Raw genomic sequence first — 26,681 nt, 5'->3', positions numbered from 1 at the left:
AACCTTCCTTAAATGCTTGTTAGAACTCACCTGTGAAACTGTGTGGTCCTGGGCTTTTCATTTTGGGGAACTGTTTGATGGTTCTTTCAGTCTCTTTACTTGTGATTGGTTTGTTGAGGTCTTCCGTTTCTTCTAGAGTTCCAGTATAGGTTATTTGTACATTACTAGGAATTTTTCCATTTTGACATTGTTTATTTTTTTCACATAAAGTTGTTCATAGTAATGTTCCTGTTTTCATTTTTTATTTATTTGCATCTTCTCTCTTTTTTTCTTAGACATTCTAGCATTAAGGATTTGTCAATTTTGTTAATCTTTTCTAAGAACCAATTTTGAGTTTTGTTAATTCTCTCTATTGTTTTTTTTTGTTTGTTTGTTTTTGTTCTCAATTTCATTTATTCCTGCTCTGATCTTTACTGTTTCTTTCCTTCAGCTTGTTTTGAGATGTTATTACTGTAAAGGCAGTTCTTATTTCATCCATTTTGATCTTTGTCATTTTATTTTCATCACTCTTGACACTTTAATTACTGTTACTGATAAAATCATCATTTCTCTACTCTCTTCCTAGCCTCTCCTGCCTTTTCTTTTCAGGCTGTAACACACCCTTTACTACATCCTGCAAAGCTGGTCTTTTTGTTCTAAATTCTCTCAGTTTCTTTTTATCTGTGAATATTCTAAAACTTGCCCTCATTTTTGAAACATAATCTCACTGGATATAAAATTCCTGACTGGCAATTTTTCTCCTGCAGTATCTTAAATATATCACACCACTCATTTCTTGCCTCCATGGTTTCTGATGAGAAATCAACATTTAATCTTATTGGGTATCCCTTATACATTATGCATTGCTTTTCTCTTGCTGCCCTCAGAATTTTCTGCCTTTGTCATTTGACATTCTGATTAGTATGTGTCTTGGTATTGGTCTGTTTGGATTTATTTGGATTGAGATATGATGTTTTTCTTGGACATGGATATCTGTGCACTTCAATAGGGTTGGGAAGTATTCTACCATTATTTCTTCAGATATTCCTTCTGCTCCTTTTCCCTTCTCTTCTCCTTCTGGGACACCCATGACATGCATGTTTGCATGTCTCTTGCTGTCATTTAGTTCCCTGACACCCTGTTCAAGTTATTCCATTCTTTCCTTCATCTCTTCTGTTGCATGTTCACTCTCAAAGGCCATGTCTTCAAGCTCACCAATTCTTTCTTCTGCCTCCTCAAATCTGTTGTTATATGCCTCCAGTGTATTTTTAATTTCACTTATTGCACCTTTCATTTCCGTAAGGTCTATTTTTCTATCTATGCTTTCAAATTTTTCTTTGTGTTCACCCAGTGTCTTCTTAATATCCTTAATCTCTTTAGCCATCTCAGTGAATTTATTAAGGAAATTTGTTTGCACATCTATGAGTAGTTGTCTCAACTCCTTAAGTCATCTGCAGGCTTATCTTATTGTAACTGGGCCATATCTTCCTGTTTCTTGGTATGGGTTGTAATTTTTTGTTGGTGTCTTGGCATCTGGCTTACTACATGCATTTATTCTGGGTGCAGTTTCTCCCTTTAGTTTAGGGCTTTCTTATCTTTTCTCCCTTCCTGGTTGTGTAGTGGGATTGAGGATATAGTTGGTGCTGTAAGCTATGGAGGCTTAAGCTGTTCATGTTGCCCCATGAATGATGGAGCTTCTCCCACATTTCTCCCCTGCCAGATGTAGGGTCAGAACTGCAGCTGTGTGCAGTAATACAAGTTGTGCATGGCAAGACTGTATTTGCTTGGAGAGACTTCACACCCCTACCTCCCTACCTGGGGTGGGAGTTGTAGGCAGCAATCTATGCCATGTGGGTCCAAAATGACCACAGTTGCTCAGGTAAACTGACGTAGCACCAGACTTCTCCCTGCCAGGGGTGAGGATGGACCCTCTGGAGTGCCCAACAATCCAATCCATGTGGGCCAGTTAAGCCTGCAAATGCCTTGAGAGGCTGAGGGAGTACTGTCCCTTCTACCCTTTAAGGGGTGGGAACAGAACCCACTGATGCCCATCAGTTCAGTCTCTGTTAGTTGAAAGTACCTGCTGTTGCTTGAAAAGGTCGAGGAAACACCAGTCCCCTCCTACTGGGTGGTGGGAGTGAATCTATAGATGCCCAACAGTTCAGTACCTTTAGGTTTATAATACCTGCCATTGCCCAGACAGGCTAAGGAAACCCCAGCCCCTCCTATGCTGCTGGGTGGTGGGGGTGTATCCATAGGCATCCAACAGTCTAGTCTGTGCAGGCAGAAAGTGGGTGTTGTTGCCTGGAAGGCTGTGGAAACATCAGCCCCCTCTTCTTCCATTTGGGGGTGGAGGTGAATCTACAAGTACCCACCAGTCCGGCTTTGTGGACCAAAGGCACCTTCAGTTACCCAGAGAGGCTTGGCAAACACAGTCTATCTTTTGTCCTATTGGGGATGTGGGTGGAGCCAGTGGTTGAATTTGTGCAGGGCAGAAGTGCCTGCAGTTGCCCTGAGAGGCTGAGGGAATACCAGTCCTCTTCTTTGCTGTGGGGGGAGAGGGGGGAGGGCGGAGGTGGAGATGGAGATGGAGATGGACTTGACGGTGCTTGACAAACCAGTTCCAGTGGGCTGAAAATGCCTACAGTTACCTGGAGAGGCTGAAGAACCCTAGCTCCTCTCCTTTCCTATTGGGGTGTGGGGATGCAGCCTCAGGTGTCCGACATTCACTCTGTTCCAGCCGAAAGCACCTGCAGTTGCCTGGAGAGGCTGGTGCAGGTCCTGCCAGCTTTCTCCCTGCTGGAGGTGGGTCTGGAGCCTAGACTGGGGCTGATCTTGGTGGAAAGAAGCTGCTCCCTAATTTTACTGTAATTTTCAGTCAACCCCCTCCCTTCATGCTGGGGGCAGAGTCAAAATGGTGGCTCCTGGCCTCTTTCCAATTTGGGCAGGTTCAAACCCAGCTGTTCCTAGGATTATACTTCAGCCAGCTGAGTCCACTAATCAGTAGCTGACGTTGACGGACAACTGTCTCTTTCTCCCCCCATTAATGGGAAATGAAGTTTGTAACTCCAGCCACAGAATAGCTCCTGAGGCAACTTGTACTGCTAGCATAGGGTGGGCACTGGGCTCTCTCGTGTGGCTTGCACTTTTCCAGAGAGGTGATGGAGGTCCCACCAGCTTCCTCCCGGTTGGAGGTGGGGCTGGGGTTTAGGCTAGAGCTGCAGTGTGATCTGGGTGGAAAGAAGCTGATCCCTACCAGCACTGTGATTTTCAATCAGCCGCATTTCCCCTTATGCTGGGGGTGTAGTTAAAATGGCAGCTACCAGCCTCTTTCTGACTTGGACAGGTTCAAAGTTTAGCTGTTCTTAGGATTATACTCTAGCCTGCCAAACTTACTAATCAGTAGCTCAAGTCGGTGCCACACTGTGTCTTCCTTCCCTGTTTTTGGGAAATGGAGTTTCCAACTCCAGCCATGGAATAGCTCCTTAAGTGGCTTGTGCTGCAGGCACTGTCCTCTGTGGCATGGAGGGCTCTACTCACGAATCTTCTATCATATGGGCAGTCTCCTCCTTCCATACTTTGAAGGATGTTGCAGGATACTCTTCTGGTCTCCTGGGCCCCCCAGACAGGTGCCTTAGATAGCTCTGGGTGAATACTAACTGCCCTGAAAGATGAGCTCACTCTTGGAGCTTCTTACTTTGCTGCCATCTTATCTTCTCCCCATGCTGTTTTTCATAGAAGGGAACACACTCTCAAACACTGAAGTCTTGCAGTACGGCAAGATTATCATAGTTTGAGATGCATATGGTGATTGAAACAGACTAAGGGAGCAGTAGGTTCTTGTTGCCCATCGTTTTAGTTTCCTAGGCTGCTGAAAGCAGATACTGTGAAATGGGTTGGCTTAAACAGTAGGAATTTATTAGCTTACAGTTTGAGGCCAAGAAAATGTCCAAATCAAGGCATCATGAAGGCAATGTTTTTTTCTTGAAGAAGACATAGGTAAGGCACATGGCTGTGTCTCCTGGTTCCTCCCTTCTTTTCTGGGTTTCATTGCCTTCAGCTTCTTGCTTCCCTGGCTTTTTCTTTCTTACTTTCACTTATAAAGGACTCCAGTAATACGATTAAGACTCATCCTGAATGAGATGAGTCAAACCAATATGAAGTAACTCTCATCAAAAGTTCCTACTTAAAATGGGTTTACACTCACAAGAATGGATTGGCTATAAGAACTTGTTTTCTGGGGTACATAAAACTTCAAACCACCATACCCATTTACCCATTTGCCATTCCCAGTATTCGTAGGGAAATGTTGGACACAATCTCCAGGATTATTGTTTTTGTCTTTCTATACTTTTTTGGGGCTTAGTGTATGTGATTGAATTCACAGAAGTTAATACACTCCTCTTTATTAATCATTTGATGGTACTAAGGTACAGGTCAAGTAAGAAATGAAAGAGAAAAATTCTAAGTATTAGAATCTTAAATTCTAATTTTTACTCCATTCACAATCTCTTCCATCATTCTAGTGTTCTTCGCTTACCTGCACTATATTACTTTTTCTTTTTTTCCTAATCCCTGTTATTCATGATTGTCCCAACAACTTATTGCTAACTTTATACTCATTAGAGAATATAGTTTGGCTGTACCAGGGATTTTGTTTACAAAGGATAATAAATTGAATATATTTTTCCTACTGTTACTATCAAGCAGTTAGACACTTCTTAGAGTTAAAAAATACAGGTTTAGCATATGCTGAATAAATCTTAAACTTTTCTTGGTGGTACTTCAGAATATTGTGTAGTAGAAGGATACTAGCTCATTGGTTATTGGTTACCAGGGAAGTTTATTACTGTCAGATTTTTCTTTCTATATGGCATGTTAAAAAGGATAGTTACTTCTTCAGTACCTTTTCTTTTTATCTGTGAATATTTGTAGTCAATAGTGTAAAAATTTGTTGAGATAATCACATCTGGGTTATAATGCTCATTGTATTTAGTTCATAATAATGAAATAATAGAATATTTGTCCTTCTGTTACTAGCTTGCTTCACTCAACATAATGTCTTCAGGTTCATCCATATAAAGTCATATACTTCACGACTTCATTTCTTCTTACAGCTGAATAATAGTCCATTGTGTGTATATATCACAGTTTGTTTACCCATTCATTAGTTGATGGACACCTGAGTTGTTTCCATCTTTTGAAAATTGTGAATTATGTCACGATGAACATCGGTATGCAGGTGTCTGTTCATATAACTGCTTTCAGTTCTTTTTGGTATATACCTAGTAGCTGTATTGTTGGATCACACAGTATATATCTATATCTAACTTCCTTAAGAACTGCCAAACAGGTTTCCACAGTGGCTATATCATTCTACATTCCCACCAACAGTGAATAAGCCTTTCTACCTAAACACATCTTATCCAACACTTGCAGTTTTCTGTTCTGTTAAGAGGGGCCATTTCTAGTAGGTGTGAAATGATATCTCATTGTAGCTTTGATTTTCATTTCCCTAATAGCCAGTGATGTTGAACATTTTTTTCATATGTTTTTCACCATTTGTACTTGGCCTTTAGAAAAATGTCTGTTCAGTTTTTTGCCTTTTTTTTTTTTTTTTTTTTTTGGTTAATGCGCCAAACATGTATAACCAATGAACATGGCCTAGGTTTCTTAATTGGATATTCACTTCAGTAACTTGAATCCACAGATATAAGCAGTTTTTGCCCATTTTTAATTGGGTCAGTTCTCTTTTTATTGTTGAGTTGTAGGATCTTTTTATATATCATGGATATTAGACCCTTTTTGGATATATGATTTCCAAATATTTCCTCCCATTGTGTAGGCTCCTTTTTTTTTTCTTTTTTTTTTTTTTTACCTCTTCATAAAGTCCTGTAAGGTGCAGAAGTGTTTAATTTTGAGGAAGTCCCATTTACCTATTTTTGTTTTTTTCTTATGCTTTTGCTAGAAACCACCATCTACCACAGGATCTTTAAGATGTTTCCCTACATTATCTTCTATTAGTTTTATGGTCCTGGCTTTTATATGTAAGTCTTTGATCCATTTTGAGTTGATTCTTACATAGGGAGTGAGATAGGAGTCCCTTTCATTCTTTTCCTTATGGATATCCAGTTCTCCCAGCACCATTTGTTGAAGAGACTGTTTTGTCCTGCTTACATGTACTTTGTATGTACTTGGTAGGTTTGTCAAAATCAGTTGGCCATAGAGGTGAGGGTTTCTCTCTGGAATCTTAGTTCTGTTCCACTAATCAATGTGTATATCTATGCTAATACCATACTGTTTTGACCACTGTAGCTTTGTAGTATGTTTCAAGGTCAGGCAGTGACAGTCCTTCTGTATCTCCTTATTTTAGAAAGCTTTTGTCTATTTGGATACATTTTCCCTTCCAAATAAATTTGGTAATTGCCTTTCTATTTTTATAAAGTAGGCTGTTAGAATTTTGATTGGTATTGCAGTGAATCTGTAAATTATTTTGGGTCGGATTGACTTCTTCACGATATTTAGCCTTCCAGTCCATGAACATGAAATGTTTTTCCATTTGTTTAGGTCTTCTTTCATTTCTTTTAGCATTATTTTATAGTTTTCTGAATATAGATCCTGTACTACTTTGGTTAAATTGATTCTTAGGTATTTGAGTCTTTTCGTTGCTATTGTAAATGGAATTTTTTTCCTGATTTTCTCCTCAGATTGTTCAGTACTAGTGTACACAAACATTATTTGTTTTTGCGTGTTGATCTTGTATCCTGCCACTTTGCTGAACTTATCAGCTCTCAAGTGGCTTTGTCATAGACATTTCAGAATTTTTAAAATATAGGATCATATCATGCATGAGTAGCAAGAGTTTTACTTCCTCTTTTCCCATTTGGATGCCTTTTATTTATTTATTTTTCTTATCTAATTGCTCTAGCTAGAACTTCTAGTGCAATGTTGAATAACAGTGGTGACAGTGGTCATCATCCTGTCTTGTTCCCCATCTTAGAGGGTAAACGTTCACCCTTTCGCCATTGAATACAGTATGAGTTTTTCATATGCGCCCTTTGTCATATTGAAGAACATAGGTTCTATTTGCAAGTATTTCTTTGAGAATTTTTGCATCTATGTTCATTAGAGAGATTGGTCTGTAATTTTATTTTCCTGTAGTACCTTTATCTGGCTTTGGTATTAGGATGATAATGGCTTAATAAAATTGTTGGGTAATTTTCCCTCCTTTTCAGTTTTTTGGAACATATAAGCAGGATAGGTGTTGTTTTGACATGCTTGGTAGAATTTACCTGTGAAGCCATCTGGTCCTGGACTTTTTTTTTCTGGGAAATTTTTAATGATGGATTCAGTCTCTTTAAATGTGATAGGTTTGTTAAATTCTTGTATTTTTTTTAGCATCACTGTGGGGTTTGTCCATTTCATTTAGGCTGTTGAATTTGTTGGAATACAGTTTCTCATATTATCCTCTTATGGTCCTTTTTTTTTTTTTTTTCCTTTGGGGAGAGTTGTAATTTCCTCCCTTTCATTTCTGATTTTATTTTTTTACTTCTCTCTTCTTTGTTAGTCTGGCTAAGGGTTTGTCAGTTTTACTGGTCTTCTGAAAGAAGATTTTGTTGATTTTTCTCTTTTTTTTTTGGTCCTCGGTTTCATTTATTTCTGATCTAATCTTTATTATTTCTTTCCTCCTTCCTGATTTGGGAATGGTTTGCTGTTGTTTTTCTAGTTTCTCCTGTAGTTTAGTTTGATCTTTTATTTTATTGATTTCCAGTTTCATGCCATTGTGATCTGAGAAGGTGCTTTGTATAATGGCATGAAACTGGAAATCAGTAGTTGATGGGAAAGTAAAATTTGCACATGTGTGTGGGCTTAACAATACATTCCTAAACAGTCAGTGGGTTAAAGAAGAAGTTTTAAGTGAAATTAGTAAATATGTTGGTATGAATGAAAATGAGAACACAACTTATCAAAAATAATGGAATACAGTGAAGGCAGTGCTGAGAGGGAAATTTATAGCCCAAAATGCCTATATTAAAAAGGAAGAGCTAAAATAAACCATCAAACTAAATAAAAGGAGAAACTAGAAAAAGAACAGCAAACCGTTCTCCAAAAGATGTCTTTCTCTCTCTTAACTTTTGCCAGAGTTTGCCTCATGTAATCTATGGCACCTTGATTAGGTGTGTAGATATTTATGACCATTATTTCTTCCTGGTGTATTGTCCATTTTATTTAATATGTAATGGCCTTCTCTTATAACATTTTTGCATTTAAAGTCTGTTTTGTCTGATATTAGTATAACTACCCCTGCTCTATTTTTGGTTACTGTTGTGTGGAGTATCTTTTTCCAACCTTTTATTCTTCAATTTCAGATCTTTTGTCTTATGTACCACTGTTCTTTCTTCTGTCATTTCAAGTCTGCTATTGTGTGCCTCTAATGTGTTCTTTTTTTAAGATTTATTTTATTCATCCCGCCCACCCCCTTGCCATTTGCTTGCTGTCTGCTCTGTGTCCATTAGCTGCATGTTCTTGTGTGTCTGCTTGTCTCCCTTTGTTGCGTCATCTTGCTGCACCAGCTCTCCATGGGCATGGACAGTCAGCTCTCCACGGGGCACTGGCCATCAGCTTTCCGCAGCTTGCCTTCACAAGGAGGCCCTGGGATGCGAACCCAGGGCCTCTCATATGGTAGACGGGAGCCCAATAGATTGAGGCATATCCGCTTACCTCTAATGTGTTTTTGATCTCCATTGTGTCTTTCATTCCTACGAGCGCTGTTATTTTTCTATTCAAGTTTGCAAATTCTTTGTGCTCACTCAGTGTCTTCTTGATGTCTTTGATCTCTTTAGCCATATTGTCTGTCAGCTCATTAATTTGATTTTGGAAATTTGTGTACATCTTTTTGATTGTCTCGAATCCTGTGTCTCATGTGGGTCTTTGATACATTCTTTTGCTTGGACCATTTCTTCCATTTTCTTAGTATAAATTGTAAATTTTGATGATGTCTAGGCATCTGATTATAATGGTGAGTTTACTCTGTTCCTCAGTTTCTCTCTCTTTCGTAGTGTAGGGATTTAGTGGCAGGAGGCTCTGTGTTACTGTTGCACTTTGATTCTTGGTTCAACTTGTTCTAATTCTTTAGGATAGTCCCAGTTAGTTGTTCAGATCTGGGCCATGGACCCAGTAATGTGTTGCAAACCTACTTCCATGGGCCTTTGAATGAGAGGCTGTAAATGTCAGAAAAAGCCTCTCTTACTAGTTTACATTTAATTTCCTCATATACATTTCCTTGGTCAGCCAGCAGATGGTGCTCTCCAGCACACCTCTCAGTTCAAAGCCTGGTTAGAGTGTTCATTGCAATACCAGCTGCAACTGTGTGACAGAGGATCCTACCTGGAGGCTATTAGAGCCTTGCAATTCAAACTTAAGCTATTCTCCAACCTTTGCTGGCAGCCTCCTCTCTTTTTTGGGGGGTAAAAAGTAATTCCACTCCTCTCTGCATCCTCAACAAACAGGCATTGTCAGTAGGGAGGGTGATTGAGAGGGTCGGCATCTTTAGTTCTGTGCTGGACAAACTGTGGCATGGCCTCTACAGGCCTGGAAGGACTTGTGGGACACAGCAGACCAAATCTGTGGATGAAAAGCTGAATCAGCTTTTGTTTGGATTCCTCTCTTTCCTGTTTCCTGGGTAGATGGATCCCTGCAATCCAGTCTGTAGTCACAGATTCAAAGCCAGAGAATTCAAACTGTCCGTTTATAAGGTGGGAGAAGGGCACTGTCAGCTGTACCTGCAGTCTCTGCTCAAGGTCTTTGCATCATATTTTTTTCCTGCACCTTTCTCTCTGCTTGGTGATGGCCAACCTTCCCCTGGTGTCCTAAACCCTAGAACATTTTTTTTTTTCAAGCTATTTTAGCCTGTTTTCTAGCTGTTTTTCTCTTGCAATTGATATTAATATATTTAAAGTAAAGACAGCATGAATGGAAAGTGGTCATACAGTTTGTATGTATACCAAATAGAGCTTAAAAAGGTGATTTTAAAAGTAAAAAAATTAACCAGTTTATCGAGATTATCCAGAAGGGAATAAGGGAGAAACCTTGATCATTGTAAAAAAGAAATTAGGTCATACAGAAAAAATAGAAAGAAACATTAATCAGTTCAAATCTCAACTCCCAGAAATAACTAGTGTTTGCTGAACACCGTTCCAAACTCATTTATACATGTGTTTGTATGAGGGTTAGAGAATGAGATTCCACCTTTGGAAGGGAGGGTTATCAAAGAATTTGTGGACGTATTTTAAAACCACCACACCATTCATTCAATGATACAACTCATTTTTTGAGCATATTCTGAATGTGCTCAATCACTGTTCTAAGTAATATGGATACAGCAGTGAGATAGGTTATCTTTGGAGCTTATAATGCATTGCTAATGGGATGGTAAGAGGGAGGGAATGAGTAGGGGTAGGACCTACTTTAAAAACACTGGGTGTTCTGGAGCAGTGCAGTTTGAGCTTGGATAAAATAAAGGAGTGATTATGTGGTTATTTGGGAGATTGTTTTTAAACTCCCCAGTTGTTTAATATTAGTTATTCATTTTAGTTGGTCAGTTATTCATTATTCCTTATCTCCTTTAATTACACTTCTCCATTCTTGAGTTTTTCACTGATTCACTTTTTGGTTGCTAGATTTTATAGTTTTCAGTTTGTCTTTTCCCCAGGTCTCTTCAGGTTTAAAATTATTTTCATATTAGCAGAAATCTTAGTATCCTTTTTGGTCTATGCATGATTTTGAATGTCATTTCTTTGGTTCAGGTCTCAGAGTTTAGTGTCAGGTTTTATATTACAAGTGCTAGCTTTATTTTTCAGTATAATTCATATCATACAACAATAGAATTTTCAAGTGTATGGTACCTTAATACATGTATGGTACCATCTGTTATTTCCAGGAATTTCCTATTTTATTGACTTAAAAGTACCCATGTTCTGAATTAGTTATTGAGATTTGTGACCTAGCCAAATGAATTTTTCTAATTTAGAAGTTTATTTAAATGTAAATTCTTAAAAAGGTCAACAATTTGAGAACATAGAACACCTCCCCAGGATGAGAGTCCAACACCTTCCCGCTTATGGGTCTTCACACACTGATATAGCACACTATGACAAGATGAACACTCACGCACTCCCTTGAAGCTTGCCCCAGGTGCGCCCTGTCCCAAATGGCCCCCAGATCCAACACTCTAAACCAGTTACCCTCACTTACCGTATTGCCAGAAGAGTATTCTGAACATTGTAGTTTCAACCACGTACCCGCCAATCCCCAGTGTTCACCTGCTCCCTCCTCCAACCTTCCCCTCAGGCCCATGGACAGTCCAACCCACCCTCCCCACCCTACCCCCCTGACAAACCAGCACCGCCCATCCCAATAGTATCACTGCACCATTGACAAACCACTGCACTGCCCCTCTACTACAGAACTACTCAGCCTTATCATAGATTTTGCCCATATTCACCGTTGGCTCACAACCTTCTTCTCCCTTTCTATTTCCTGTAAACCTATATTCCAGACTAGCTATGTTAGTCTGCTCTATTTGCTTAATTCATATAATTAAGGCCATATAATATTTGTCCTTCAGTGCCTGGCTTGCTTCACTTAACATAAGGTTCTCAAGATTCATCCAGTTATCCGTGGGTTAATGCTATGTTCCTTCTTACAGCTGAGTAATACTCTGTTGTATGTATATACCACAATTTGCTTATCCATTCATCTGTTGAAGAACATTTGGGTTGATTCCAGCTTTTGGCAATAGTGAGTAATGCTGCTATGACCACTGGTGTGCATATATCTGTTCATGTCCTTGCTTTCAATTCTTCAGGGTATATATCCAGCAGTGGAATTGCTGGATTATATGGCAGTTCTATAGTTAGTTTTCTGAGGAACTGCCAAACTATCCTCCACAATGGCTGCACCATTCTGCATTCACACCAGCAGGGGATGAGTGTTCCCATTCCGCCACATCCTCTTCAACACTTGCAGTCCTCTGTTTTTTAATAGCTGCCAGTCTAATGGGTGTAAGATAATACCTCATTGTAGTTTTGATTTACATTTCCCTAATAGCTAGTGATGTTGAGCATCTTTTTTTTGCGCTTTTTAGCCATTTGTATTGGAGAAGTGTCTGTTCAGATCACTTGCTCATTTTTTAAATGGGCTGTTTCTCTTTTTCTTTTTCCCCTCCCTCTCCCCTCCCCCCACCCTGCTGTTTTTTGCTGTCTGTGTCCATTCACTATGTGATCATCTATATCTATTTCTCTTTTTGTCTTCTCATTTTTCTCCTCTAGGATTCACCATGATTCAATCCTGGGGACCTCTAATGTGGAGAGAGGTTCCCTGTCACTTGTACCACCTCAGTTCCTGGTTTCTGTTGTGCCTTGCCTTGATTCTCCCCTTCATCTCTTGTTGTGCCATTATCTTGCTTCATGACTCACTTGCGCAGGCACTTGGCTCTCCGTGCAGGCACGCTTTTTACAAGGAGGCCCTAGGGATCAAACCCAGGTCCTCCCATGTGGTAGGTGGAAGCCCAGTCACTTGACCTATATCTGCTTCCCTGTCTGTCTTTTTATTTTCAAGGTATAGGATTTCTTTATATATGCTAGATAATAGGCTCCTATCAGATATATGGTTACCAAATATTTTCCCTCATTGAGTAGGCTGCCTTTTCACTTTCTTGACAAACTCCTTTGAGGTGCTGTATACACACACACATAAATAAATTGACAAATCTTAGCTAGATTGACAAAGGAAAAAGGATAGAAGACACAAATAAATAAAATCTGAATTTGGATGGGGACATTACTACTGACCCAGCAGAAATAAGACCATAAAAGGCTACTATGAACAACTGCATGTCAAAAAAAAACTAGAAAATGTAAAGGAGATGGACCAGTTCCTAGAAACACAAACCATCTACACTGAGCCTGGAAAAAGTTGCAGACTTCAACAAACCAATCTCAAGTGAAATAGTTCCATCCATCTATTCCATGGGACCAAAGCCCCTCTTAATTAGAAGCAAGTAGGCATCATCGTCCAGAATCCTCAAGTGTGGGAATGAACAATGGAATAAAGTAGACTTATTATTCTAACAATGGAAGAACTTTTATCCTTGATGTAAATGCAGTGGCCACCAGAGGTTCTGGGCAGTGGGAGGGGGGAGGAAAAAATAGGTGTAATATGGGGGCATTTTGGGGATATTGGAATTGTCCTACATGATATTGCAATGGCAGATACCGGACATTAAATATATTGTCATAACCTAAAAAACTGCGTGGGATTGAGTATAAACTATAAAGTAAACTATAGTCCACGGTTGGTAGCAGTTCTTCAATATGTGTTCATCAATTATAACAAATGTACCACACTAATGAAGGATGCTGTTTATGTAGGAAGGTGTGGGATGGGTATGGGAGGGGTTATATGGGAATCCCCTGTATATAGTTTCCCTATATATATTTTTTCTTTCTTTAACTTAATTTTTTTTGTCTTTATTATTTTAATGTTACATTAAAAAAATATGAGGTCCCCATATACCCCCAGCCCTCTCACCTTCTCCCCCCATAACAATAACCTCCTCCATCATCATGAGACATTCATTGCACTTGGTGAATACATCTCTGAGCACCGCTGCACCTCTTGGTCAATGGTCCACACCATAGCCCACACTCTCCCACAGTCCACCCAGTGGGCCATGGGAGGGCATATAATGTCTGGTAACTGTCCCTGCAACACCACCCAGGACAACTCCAACCCCCGAAAATGCCCCCACATCACATCTCTTCCTCCCACTCCCTACCCCCAGCAGCCACCATGGCCACTTTCTCCACACCAGTGCCACATTTTCTTCAATTACTAATCACAATAGTTCATGAATAGAATATCAGCAAGTCCTCTCTAATCCATACTCTATTTCTCCATCCTGTGGACCTTCGAATGGTTGTGTCCACTCCACATCTATATCAAGACGGGGCTTAGATTCCACATGGATGCTGTATGCAATTCTCCTGCTTTCAGTTGTAGGCAGTCTCGGCTCCCTGGTGTGGTGGTTGACCTTCTTCACCTCCATGTTAGATGAGTGGGGTAAGTCCAATAAACCAGAGGATAGGAGTTGCAAGTCTGTTGATGCTCAGGGCCTGGCTATCACATGGTCCGTCCAGAGATTCAGATCCCCTGGGTATACACTAAACCCCAGCACCAACTACAGATCCGTTAAAAGTAACAGGAGAGGCTTGTGGACAGAGATCACATCTGAGTCCAGCTCCATCACACAGAAATACAAACTCCAAAGTAGGGCCAACTGACATGGCACTGAACTCCATCTGCCATGTTTCCCTATATTTTTTATGTAACATTTATGTAATCTAAAACTTCTTTTAAAATAAAAATAAAGAATTAAAGAAACAAAAAAAAGGTAAACAATAAATATTCTTTATTGAAAATATTAACTCTCTATTCTGGAAAGCTGGATTTTTTTTTTACAGTGTTATGCCGGAGATATGAATACTTAATTGTTGATGTGATCTGCATGTATACTTTAGGAAGTTTCACAGTTTCTTGTGCAGTTGAAAGAAAAGTTTTGTTTCTTGTTGCTTTTATCTGCATTGCTGCATTCAGCTCATAATAGGTTGGGTCGAAGGGAAGGCAACGCAGAATGAAGGTAGAGACACAAGAGGGGAGAAAAACACGGGCCCAGGGGACTCACAGCTTCTGGAACTGAGAGCCTCAACCCTAGTTGTCCCATCGCATTTATTGGGAAACTACCAAGCAGCCGTTTGCTATCTGAACTGCAACATCATTTACAATAACAGGGAACAACTTCAACATCTAACAGCTGCTACATTTAACAGGTATAACATTTACAATAGCAAACAGGTAAACCAGTTTCCCACAACACTGCATGAAGTAAATTATGTTGGAAAGTTACAAATAGTGAAATTATCTAAAAGTTTCCATTTTCATATTTGTAATCTATGCTCATATAGTCATAACTTCAATGTTATTTGCATATATGAATTTAAAAAAGTGATAGACACAAGTTAAATAGGTTATTATAACAGGAAAATATTATTTAATCTTTACAGTTTAATAAAAAAAGATTTTATGTATGTAGAAGCTTCAAGATCATCTTGACTTTATCCATTATTTCTTCATTATTTCCTTATGTTCATTAATGCATTCTTATAGGCAAAGTCTTGTGTTTTGGGCACTACATGAGATTTTGGCTCAGAATATGTACCGCAGTTTGTCCAACTCTAGTCTCCCTGTGGTGGTACTTGTAGTAGTCTCTGATTACTAATGAGGTTGAATATTTTTTTATGTGCTTAATGACCTTTCTTGTGTCTTCTTTTTGGAAATGCCTGTTTGTCTTTTGGCTGGTTTCTTTTTCTTTGGTCTTCTTTCTTGTTGATTTATAAACAATCTTTTTTTACTTTGGATATATTATAATTCCTCAACTCTAGGACCGTATCAACTAATAACATGATTTCATGTGCAACTAATAAAAGAATGCTGACAGACTATGACATAGTGCCTTTTTATCATTTAGAACTTCATATCATGCATGTTGAAACAGTTGTTTTAGACTATTTGGGAAGCTGGCACTTACCCAATGACACTGAACCACATAGGCTCCCCTGAGTTGGTTTTTTCATTTGTTTGTTTGTTTGTTTGTTTGTTTTTTAAAGATTTATTATTTTTTAAATTTATTTCTCTTCCCCCTTTCCCCCACCAGTTGTCTGCTCTCTCTGTCCATTCACTGCGTGTTCTTCTGTGACCGCTTCTATCCTTATCAGCGGCACCGGCAATCTGTGTTTCTTTTTTGTTGTGTCATCTTGTTGTGTCAGCTCTCTGGGTGTGTGGTGCCATTCTTGGGCAGGCTGCACTTCCTTTCGCACTGGGCAGCTCTCCTTACGGGGTGCACTCCTTCCACATGGGGCTCCCTTACATGGGGGACACCCCTGCGTGGCATGGCACTCCTTGTGCACCTCAGCACCACGCATGGGCCACCTCCACACGGGTCAAGGAGGCCCAGCGTTTGAACCGTGGACCTCCCATGTGATAGGCGGATGCCCTATCCACTGGGCCAAGTCCACTTCTCTGTTTTGTTTTTTACTAGGCACTGGGAACCAAACCCACGATCTCCCATGTGGGAAGCAGGCATTCAACCACTTGAGCCACATCTCCTCCCCTAGACATAGATTTTAATTATCTCCTTATGTTTACATATAAGGAAAATATAAGGGAATTACGTTGGTGAAGATAATCTTAATACTCTTCACATTTGGAGTCTAATGATTCTAAAACTTTTACCCCATAAACTTCCATACTTTTTTGCATACATATTAGCTTTTTAATGTAATGACAAGTAGTAATTGTTTTTAAGAAATGAATTTTAAATGTCAGTTAAGCTCAACACATATAGTAGCCATGTATGTAACTCAGCTGAGATGACCATAATATGAAGTGTGACCAAGTTTCTACACGCCCGTGCCGTGACAGTTATGTTAAAACTGTCAGAATTGCCTAACTTACAGGAACTGAAAGGCACTAGATTATAATTTTCATCCCATTTTAGATATGTTAAGAGTGAGAATGGTGTGTTTTAAAATGGATGAAATAGGATATCTTAATTATGTGCATTAACTGTCTGCTTGTTGTGAGTGGTTCCCTTTATAATGTTTTGCTGAAAAGAAGTTGTTGGTTTTAATGTTATCAAATTTAATGTCTTTTGAAGGAAGTCTTTCCCTGCCCCCATGTTATAATATATTCTCATATATATAGTTTCTTTCTAAAGTTTAAATGTTTCACTTTTAGTTCATCTGGAATTGATTTTTTTTGTGTATAGTGTGATGTATGGATTCCAACTTTTTTTTTCCTTCAGCTATTTTTATATCATTTCCTCACTGATTTATAATTGCAATCACGTATGTTTTTGCACTGTTTCTTTTTGTTTCTTATTTCTAACCTAACTGTGGTAGTCAGAGAATAAGATTGATGTTAGGGGTCAGCAAACTAAATTTTTTTACACATTTAAAATGTTTTTAAAACTAAAATAAGAGAAAGAGTTTGTGGCAGAGACTGTCCCATTAATCCTAGAGTATTTACTATATCTCTTTTTACAGGAAAAGTTTACTCACCGTTGAGCTGAATGATACTTATTCTTTGAAATTTGTTCAGTCTTTCTGTATGGTCTAGTATACATAGTCCATTTTTTAAACTGTTCCAAATATACTCGAGAGAAGAATATGAATTTTCTAATCATTAGGCATAGGATTTTGTTTATGTTCATTAAATCAAACTTACTAGTTGTACTTTTCAAGTCTCCTATGTCTTTACTAATTTCTTTTTTTTTTTAGTTGCTTGACCTACCGGAGATTGATAGTTGTTGAAATCCTTCATTTTGATGTTAGCCCTAATATTTTCTTCTAGAGGTCTATATAAATTTATTTTGAGGCTATTTCATCAGGGCATATAAATTCAGAATTATTATATCTTCTTAGCTGTATTTTTATTATTACAGAATGTCTTATTCCTAATAATACTTTTTGTCTTTAAGTCTACTTTGTCTGACCTTAATAAGTTTAAATAATAGTCACCGAGCTACTTTTGGTTGCTGTTTATAAGCTTTTAACTTTTACCTTTCTCTGTCCTATGTTTTAGGTGTAGCTTTAGTGTTTACCTGACTGCTTTTAGCAATTCAATTAGTCAGTCTTGATTGGTATGTTTAACTCATTTACATTTATTGTAATTACTGACATATTTGGACTTGTTTCTATTTTTCTTGTTTAACCTCTACTTCGTCTACTTGTGACAGCATACTGGGTTATTTCTTCAGATCTCTTCCAGTTCTTTCTTTAGCTGTGTCTAATCTGTTGTTTAGGCTACCCATTGATTATTTTTAAATTTAATCATTCTATTTTTTATTTTTAAAATTTATATTTTCACATCTTCCTAGTAACTTTTATTTTATTCATTATTTCTAAGTCTGTCTTTTAAGTATTTCAGGAATATTTTGCTATTGATATACTCATTAGAGATTTTTCCATACATTGTCTTTACAATATTCTGAAGGATACAAGCAGTCAAGAGAAACTACAGAAGCAGGAAGGTCCTGAGACATCCCATATGGTTCCCCAGTTCTTTCTCACTTGCCTCAGACATGTGCTTTTTGGCCCAAAATATAATCAATGATTTCTCTTAAAGGAGGTTCAAGATTTGTATCACACTGTAGATAGTGTCTGCATTATAAAACACCTCTAGTTTCTATTTTAGGGTAGGGTTTCTTAAGCTTGGCATTATTTACATTTTAAAGCAGGTAATTCCTATTTTTGAGAGGCTGTCTTGTACATTGTAGGACGTTTAGCAGTACCGCTAGTCTTCTACACACAAGATGCCAGTAGTTATACCCTCTCCCTTTCCTGGATAGTTGTGATAACCCCAGATGTCTCCAGTTTGCCTAATGTGTCCTGGTCTTTACAGTTGTACCCTGTTGAGAACCAGTGCACTAGAGAATTGTATAGCTGATGTAACATTCTCCATACAGCTGTGTGTTATAAATCTATGGATTGTAGGTTTGTTGCAATAAGGAATCTTAAACCAGGTAAACGCTCTAAGACTATTCTATAGATAAAAGACTCTTCTTTGTAGTGAATAGTGTTATTCTATTTCCCTGGAGGTTAGTTGTTTGGTTGTTAGTATATTAACAAGGAATAACACCAGGGCACCTGTCTTTTTTTCCCTGAGCATTCTCCCCCCAACCAGCTGCTTTAATTCTTTCTTTCAAGTTCTGCAGTCTCCCTGTAACCATTATCTCCTTTTCTGCATTTTTTTTCCCTTTTATGACTTTAATAACTAATTGTTGAGTGCCTAAAATATTTCAGCACTGTTTTGTTTGTAAGGGGAGAGCAGTGAAATAAAGGTCTATTTTGATAGGAAGCTTATTTTTTGTAGGGTGAGACAATACATAAATATGTAAAAAAAATGTCAACCATTAATTGGTGCTATGAAGAGAAATAATATTTTCCTGTTTTAATAGATAGTGACTGGGTAGCAATGAGACTTTGCGAGTAAGGGGTAACTTATTTTGTGAGCATACTACAAAAATAGGGAGATAGACATGTGCATTCACCTGTTTTCCGAATTTTTGGCAGTAGTAAAAATTAGGGGCCTTTATTTGGGAATTTATAGAACTCATTTTGAGGGAGTTTATAATAGTACTCCAGAAAGGATTGTTTTTCCTTTTGCCATCCATAACAGATGTGTTATTAAAAAAGATTTATGGGTAGAAAGTATGTCAGGAGAATTTTTTAATTTGGTAGAAATTGCTTTTTAACTAGTTTCTTTTTTCTTTTGTACAAGTCAATTTTTGAGTTCGATTACTGCCCTCCTTCCCTCCAAACATAAATATCATCTTGTTTTATTTCAGTTTCAGATTTCTCATTGTATGGATCACTGATTGAATAATAGATGGCTTTACCTCGTCTCACAGGAGCCTTGCGCTCCTTTTCAAATGTCACCAAACATGATGATTATAATGAAGAAGTGGCTGACTTAAAGGTACATTTTTTATATGAAAACTATTATAAATCTAGAATATGGGCCAATATTTGATGTTCTTTTTCTCAGTTCTGCATGCTTAAAATGCAGATTTTATCTTATTTGGTATTGGACTAAGAAGGGGAATGGATATACCAATGTTTCCTATAGAAATACTTACTGTAAGCATCTATGACTGCATCAAAACTATTATATTTAATCTTACATGATTGTTAAGTTTCTGTTGCTGAGATCTCTGCTACAGTTTCAATTTGATTCAGTAATTTGCCTCTTTATCCTCTGAGTTAATTTTTAGGTCTCTGGTAACTTTCTAATCAAGTGAGCAGAAAAATGTGTGTACTGTAATGTGGAAAATATGAATATTAATCTCTTGGACTCAGTAGTTGGTCTTGTAATTAGCTTCTGTCCTGTTCTTAAAATTGTAAGGGACATGCTTAAAACATATTATTGTTATTTTAGTAGTCATTTTATGACTAAAACTTCATAAATAAGTTTTAGTTAGAAACAAATTTACATGAATTGAACCTATCATCATTAATTAATTTCTTAAAAATGATAATGGCTTTCATCAAAAAGCATGATAAAAAGCTCTTAAGAACACTATAAACTGAGCTAAGTTAAAATGAGCAATTAATAGTAATAATACTAATTTGACCCCTGCTATGATTACGATTAGTTTTCATTAGGACAAAATAGTTATGATTTTGGAATACAAGAGTTTGTCTTTTGGAGGAATGTCTGATTTCTGTGTAAGTTCAATGACTACATTTACTGAACCACAAATTAGGGCATATGGTTTGGTAAAGAATTTTGTCTGATGGGAGTATTTATTTATATAAGTCTTATAAAGGCAGAAAAGAAATCTTATTTAATTTTAAACTTAATATTCTAAAAAAAGTAAGCTATAGTATCAAGGCTTTCAAGAAAATTCTGGTTATGTGGTTATAAGATATTTAGAGAAAGAGTCTTAGAAATTTTCCTGATACGTGGTTTCTGATCAGTTGGTAAATGTAAGAATGTATCCATTATCATAATGAATTTATTTTTTTATTCTTTAAAATACTGTAGTTTATTCCTGAGTGCAATTTTATAGTATATATTTACTAATTAAAAATATACAAGAGCCAGTAAAGCAAACGCTATAGCCATTCATAGCATTTTTGTGTTTTTTTTTTGACTTCTTAGAAATTATCTATCATTCAGTGGCTGAAATATGTAAAAAAAATTAAAACAGTAATAGTCTCCATATTATGAAACTATACGAAAGAAATGGGCCATGTAATATATGAAGGAACTGGTCATAAGCCATTTTGAAAAAACAAGATTTACTTTAATTGCTAACTAATGAATAATTTGAGTTAGAATTTTTTTGATAAAAGTCCTTATACAGGTTTGTTTTTACTTTCATTTTTATCATCGTGATGTATAGATACAGCACAGAAGTTCCCATTTTAGACACTTCCATGTGTACAATTCCGTGATAATTCACAATATCGTGCTTGTGTAACCACCATCCATTACCAAACTTTTTCTTCATTACCCCAGACAGAAACTATGTACCATTAAGTAATCACTTCCCATTCCTCCTCACACCTTAGTCCCTGAAATCCTGTATCTACTTTCTGTCTATGTATTTGTTCATTTTACATATTTCATGAAAGTGAAATCCTACAGTATTTGTCTTTGTGTCTGGCTTATTTCACTCAGCCTGATATCTTCAGTGTTCATCCATGTTGTATCAGGGCTCAGAACTTCATTCCTTTTTATGGCTAAATAATATTTCACTGTATATATATACCACAGTCTATCCATCTGTTGATGTATGCTTTCGTTGCTTCTAACTTTTGGCTTTATGAATAATATGCTATGAACATTGGTATACAAATATCTTTTGAATCCCTGTTTTCTAGTCATTCGGGTATTTAACTAGAAGTGAATTGCCAGGTCATTTGATATTGAACCTATCATCATTAATTAATTTCTTAAAAATGATAATGGCTTTCATCAAAAAGCATGATAAGAAGCTCTTAAGAACACTATAAACTGAGCTAAGTTAAAATGAGCGATTAGAAAAATGAAAGAGGTATGTGGATATCACTGATTTTTCTCTCTGGATGTTGGACATTTTACTTTTTACTTTGTGAATAAAAATAGTTTCATTATAGTATACTTTGTGATTAAAAATGTAAAAAGAGACTTTTATTAAAAGTATCTTTTAAACAAATGATGTTATTTTACATCACCTTTGAATAAGACTTCTGGGAGCTATAAATTTGGACATGAATAGGTACGATTTTGACTTTTTCTTGGTAGTGGCAAGTTGTTTAATGTAATATAAACTATATGTGGTAAGTGATGGATTTGAGAAAAACTCTAACCAGTACTTCTCTATATTATGCTGTCTATTTCAGATGAAGCGATCTAAACTTCATGAACAGATTTTAGGTTTGGGTCTGACATGGAAGAACATATTAAAATTTTTGGATGAAAGTCTGGAGAAGAATGAAGTGCAAAGTGTGAACGAAGACCTAAAAGATATATTACAGGCTGCAAAACAAATAGGTATAGTTTTTATAGTTTTTCTTTTTTTTTTTTTTAGAACTGCTAATGTTCAAAAATAGATTCTTTGTGAACTATATAGTGAAAGTTTAAAATTTTCAGGAGATGTTGCTTTATAAAGTTTGTTAGGATAGCTTGGGAGAGGTAGAATTAAACTAGTAATTATAATTCATTCCAGCATGAGGGGTTTAAGAAATTTTTAGGGTTTATAGACCACTGTTGGGATTAAAATAAGGAGTCAATTAAAAATTTACTGACCTTCAAGGGCATGTAGGCCAATCTGTTCATATTATAGATGCCCACCTAGCACAGTGTAGAGTGGCACTGCACCTAAACTTTGACTGATTTTTAATTCCCATACCACACTAACAATCTCCCCAATTGATTATATTTGAAGAAAATTATAATTTGAGATTATAATGCTTATACTTAGGTTACTTTCACAAGGTTATAAACAAAACATGACTCTGGTAAAACATCTGGAATTTGTAACTTTAAATTCATCCTATTATCCCATACTCTGATAACTAAAAAGCGTAGTTAACAGTACCATTGATTTCAGATTTATAAATTCAGAGATTTGTTCCTACAAAAAATCCAAACTCATGCTCTGTCCCTGTGTAATCTGGCCTCTCTTTATCTCTGACCTATCCCTCTAGCCCTTATCAAGTATGTTTCATACACAGTGGCCTTCTCTTCAGTTCTTCAACCCCTCCAAGCTAGTACATGTTTTGGGGTTTTTGCACAGGTTACTCGCTCTGCTGGGAATGGTCTTTCTTCATCTTACTATGGTAGGTCTTTTCTTGTCATTCCGACCACAGCTCCAAAATTATTTCCTCAATGAGACCTTTACTGATCATCCAATTTCAAAAGTTTTCACCTGCTCGTTAATGATCTTCTGTAACATTTTTTCAATAATATTTATCATTATCTGGTATATTGCTTGTTTTTCATTGCCTGGATTTTGCTATTATAATGCAAGTTGCACGAGAATAGGGACCTTATTTTTCTTGTTCAACATGCTATCTCCAGTGCTGAAAATAGTGTCTGGCATATTTTAGGATCTTAATAAAGATTTATTGGATAAACAAATGAAAAACTCTGGAGGATGACAATTTTCTTCCCAATACCAAATTTGGATGGTATTTCTGTTATATAGCCCATGGACTTGAAGACTTGTTATTTATGATGATCAAATTTTTAAATTTTTTTCTTAAATACTTTAATGATTTTTGATACCTCACTATCATTGCTCTATAATCTAGTATAATATTTAATTGAATGTCCTCATTATTTCAAGTTATAAAATAATAAATGTCATGTTTTAGTAGTTAGATGATCTTCTGAAGTTTGAGAACTCTAGTCAGAATGAACTTACTTAAGTCTAGGGGAAATATGGCATTAAATTTAATGAGATTTTTTATAGCATTTGGCATAAAATTATACTGTATCTTTAAGAATGTAGAAATAGTAAGGTTCATTGGAAAATGCAAAGGGTTTGGTCTACCTTTGTAAACTTGGCTACAGTCTTAACCTTTTGGGACTCAGTGTCTTACGTTTTAAGATTTTGGGACCACCAGGGTCTGACTCAAGTCTTTTTCAAAAACTGTACAGGCTGCCTGTCCTCTTCCTTAGTTCTACTATAAAAATGTCTCATATGACTTAGCAAAAAGAGTACTAAAATATCAAGCTTTTTCAGTACTGACTAAATCATTGCTTCATACAAATGATGTGACAATTAAGTTTAACAAATTAGGTTATCCTCTAAACTACATTTCCAACTATCTCTGGTCACAAGTCAAAAACATTACTTAATGTTGTGCATTCATCACCACAAAAAATTTTAGAACCATTTCATTACTCCAAAAAGAAAAACTCCACGTTCCTTAGCATGCTCAACATTGTGGTTATACTAAAAGCCATTGATTATACACTTTGGATAGATCATATGGTATGTGAATATATCTCAATAAAACTTCTGAATAAATAAATATGCAGGAATAGCTAGAATTAACAGCTTTGTACAGCAGGGGAAACAGAGAAAACATACAAAAGAAAACAAAAACCCATTGCTTTAAACCATTAAAGAGACTTACCTATTGGTGAAACATCTGATTCATACTTAAGTACTAATCTACTGACTATGTTTAAGGAATTGATTATGTTGAGTTGTAATGCCTCAAAAGAGTATTTTCTATGACAGATAAAATCTTATGTTTGGATATAGACAAGACACAAACGGCTTACTTTTTAATGTTCTGCTTATATTGAATATGATAGCTTTTGAGTGCACCTAATGGTTGAATTGTAATTAGCCATTCTTTCTGGATGAAAATGCTGTTAATATTGGAAATACAGTTAAAATGATAGCTTTGAAAAGATTAGTCTTAAGGGGAAAATGTCTCTGCTATCTTTTAGCATAGGTGATTCTGGTGATACTGTATTAAAAAGGTAGAGCAAGAAAATAAAGAAAAAAAGAGCAATCATTTCAGTTTTTTGAGGCATTTGTTTAAGACCATATATATTGATTAGTCAAAGCATAATATTTTTAAGCTGGAGGAAACATCAAGGTATTTCTTGTCCAATCCCTTCATATTTTTATGTGAAGAAATAGGACCTGTAGCAGTTGTGAATCTCATGATTGATTAGTGATGGAAATAGGCCTGGAACCAAAGTTCTAAAATGTAGTTCCATGTAGTTTAAGGGTCATGTTCTGTTAAATCTACTTTTCAACTACTCTTAAATTTAGTACCTTTACATGTCATGATTGCCCAGTTCAGGCTTTTATTATTTCTGGCTGGCACCACTGCAGTAATCTACTGCCTCAGCCTACCTTTCTTATCCAGCTTTCACACTGTAATTATACTTAAATTTATAAAGGCAAAGCAAATTATTATTCCCAACTTTCTCTTTAGATGAAATTCCTTAGAGTGCCACGTAAGAAAAGCTCCTCTAAGAACTGACACAATTTACCTTTTCATCTCACTTGACATTCTTTGTAACCTTTATTCTCTTTATTTTCTTAACAGAGCATCCTGGTTTGTTTTTTTTTGTGTGTGTGTGTGTTGTTGTTGTTCTTTTTTGTATTAAAATAACTTTCCCTGTTGTTTTTTACCTGGTGACTTGCTTTTCAACACTGAAAAATAGCTTAGGCGTCATTCATTAACTCTGTGAATCATTTCTGATCTTAGCAGAGTTTTCCATTAGATTGACTTCTGTTTCCTACCTTTGTGAGTACTTTCTTATTGACAATTGTTTACCTTCTTCTCCTTCTTGATGAACTGTGTACTCCATGAAGATACACAAATTACAGGAATCACAGCGTCTTTGTACTCTACTGCCCAATATGGTGTAAGGAATAGATTAGATGTTTAGTAAATAAATGAAGTATTGAGAATCTGATTGGTAACTTTTTGCTTTTTTGCTAAATATTTTTTTCTTTCGGGTTTATATGTAATAGTACTATTTTTTTTTTTTTTTTTTCAATTTGATTCTCCCCTCAAGATCATTTTAGTAATAAAACTTTAGGGAGAAAATATAAACTTTTTAAAAACAGTATTCTTGTCCCTTAATTGTAGAATATTCCAATATTCATTATAGGTATTTCATCTTTTCTTCCAGCTATGAATTTTGATTCATCAAGGCACCATCATATTAAGCTATATCCTTACTGGCAGTGAAACTTTGCCAATAAATTCTGTGTGTTCTAAGTAAAAAAAAAAAATTGAAAACAAGGCTATCAAGATTGAGTGTGGAACTTGATAAAAGGCATCATGTGTTAGGCACAGATCTTTATTAAAGTTTTAAATGTCATTTCAGGAGATTGATAAGATCTATACAGTGTGGACAGAAACTGGGATGGAGGTTTTGAATGTTGAACAAGTCAGTAGAAAGACCCTAGAGTACAGATATTTATTTCCATGATTGAATATCTCTTCTTGGGATAACGCTGAAGTTATTCTAGAGTACACTGATCTAATGATTCCACACTGGCCTGTATATAGATGAAGACTCAGCCAGAACTGAGATAGTAACAGGATCTGGAAATTCTCTTTGTAATTAAGGGTAGACATTTAGAAAAGTAAAGACCTATTGTTTATGCAATATTGCAGGAGGTTTTTAAGGAGTATGTGTGAAAAATAGTTATTTTGACAATTGCAGATTCCAAAAGAGTTCTACATCCCAAAAAATGGCAGACAAGTAATTTGGAACAACTCTCTACAGAGAATAACTAGAAAAATTGTTAATAAAAAATGTTTGAAGGCACCAAGCAACGAAGAATTATGGGACCAAGATATGGAACCAGAAATAAATCCTGAAATATGATCCTGGCATTTGGGACACAATTTCCTAGAGATGACTGCTTATTCCAGGCGAGGAGACTGGCATATGAGAAGCTGAGTAGAACTTTTGACAAGATTCAAAGGAATAGGAAGACAAAAAGGACTAAAATGGACAAAAGAAGAAATAGAAAAACCTGAATAGCCTATAATTATTAAAGAAATTGAATCCATAATTAAAAACCTATGCACAAAAATATATGCCTG

At 36.5% G+C, this 26,681-nt stretch overlaps 1 protein-coding gene across 1 annotated transcript in view; it reads left to right on the top strand.

Moving 5' to 3' along the window:
• ASCC3 (activating signal cointegrator 1 complex subunit 3) overlaps positions 1-26,681 on the top strand; it is a 465,644-nt gene that overhangs the window by 11,455 nt on the left and 427,508 nt on the right. The window contains exons 2-3 of the mRNA XM_058307189.2: positions 19,445-19,575; positions 21,987-22,137. Of these exons, the coding sequence (XP_058163172.1) occupies positions 19,486-19,575; positions 21,987-22,137 (241 nt within the window). The 5' untranslated portion in view covers positions 19,445-19,485. The remainder of the gene's footprint in view (positions 1-19,444; positions 19,576-21,986; positions 22,138-26,681) is intronic.

The sequence above is a fragment of the Dasypus novemcinctus genome, chromosome 11 (genome assembly GCF_030445035.2).
Source record: "Dasypus novemcinctus isolate mDasNov1 chromosome 11, mDasNov1.1.hap2, whole genome shotgun sequence".
Classification (NCBI taxonomy): domain Eukaryota; kingdom Metazoa; phylum Chordata; class Mammalia; order Cingulata; family Dasypodidae; genus Dasypus; species Dasypus novemcinctus.
This window is presented reverse-complemented; position numbering and strand designations above follow the sequence as displayed.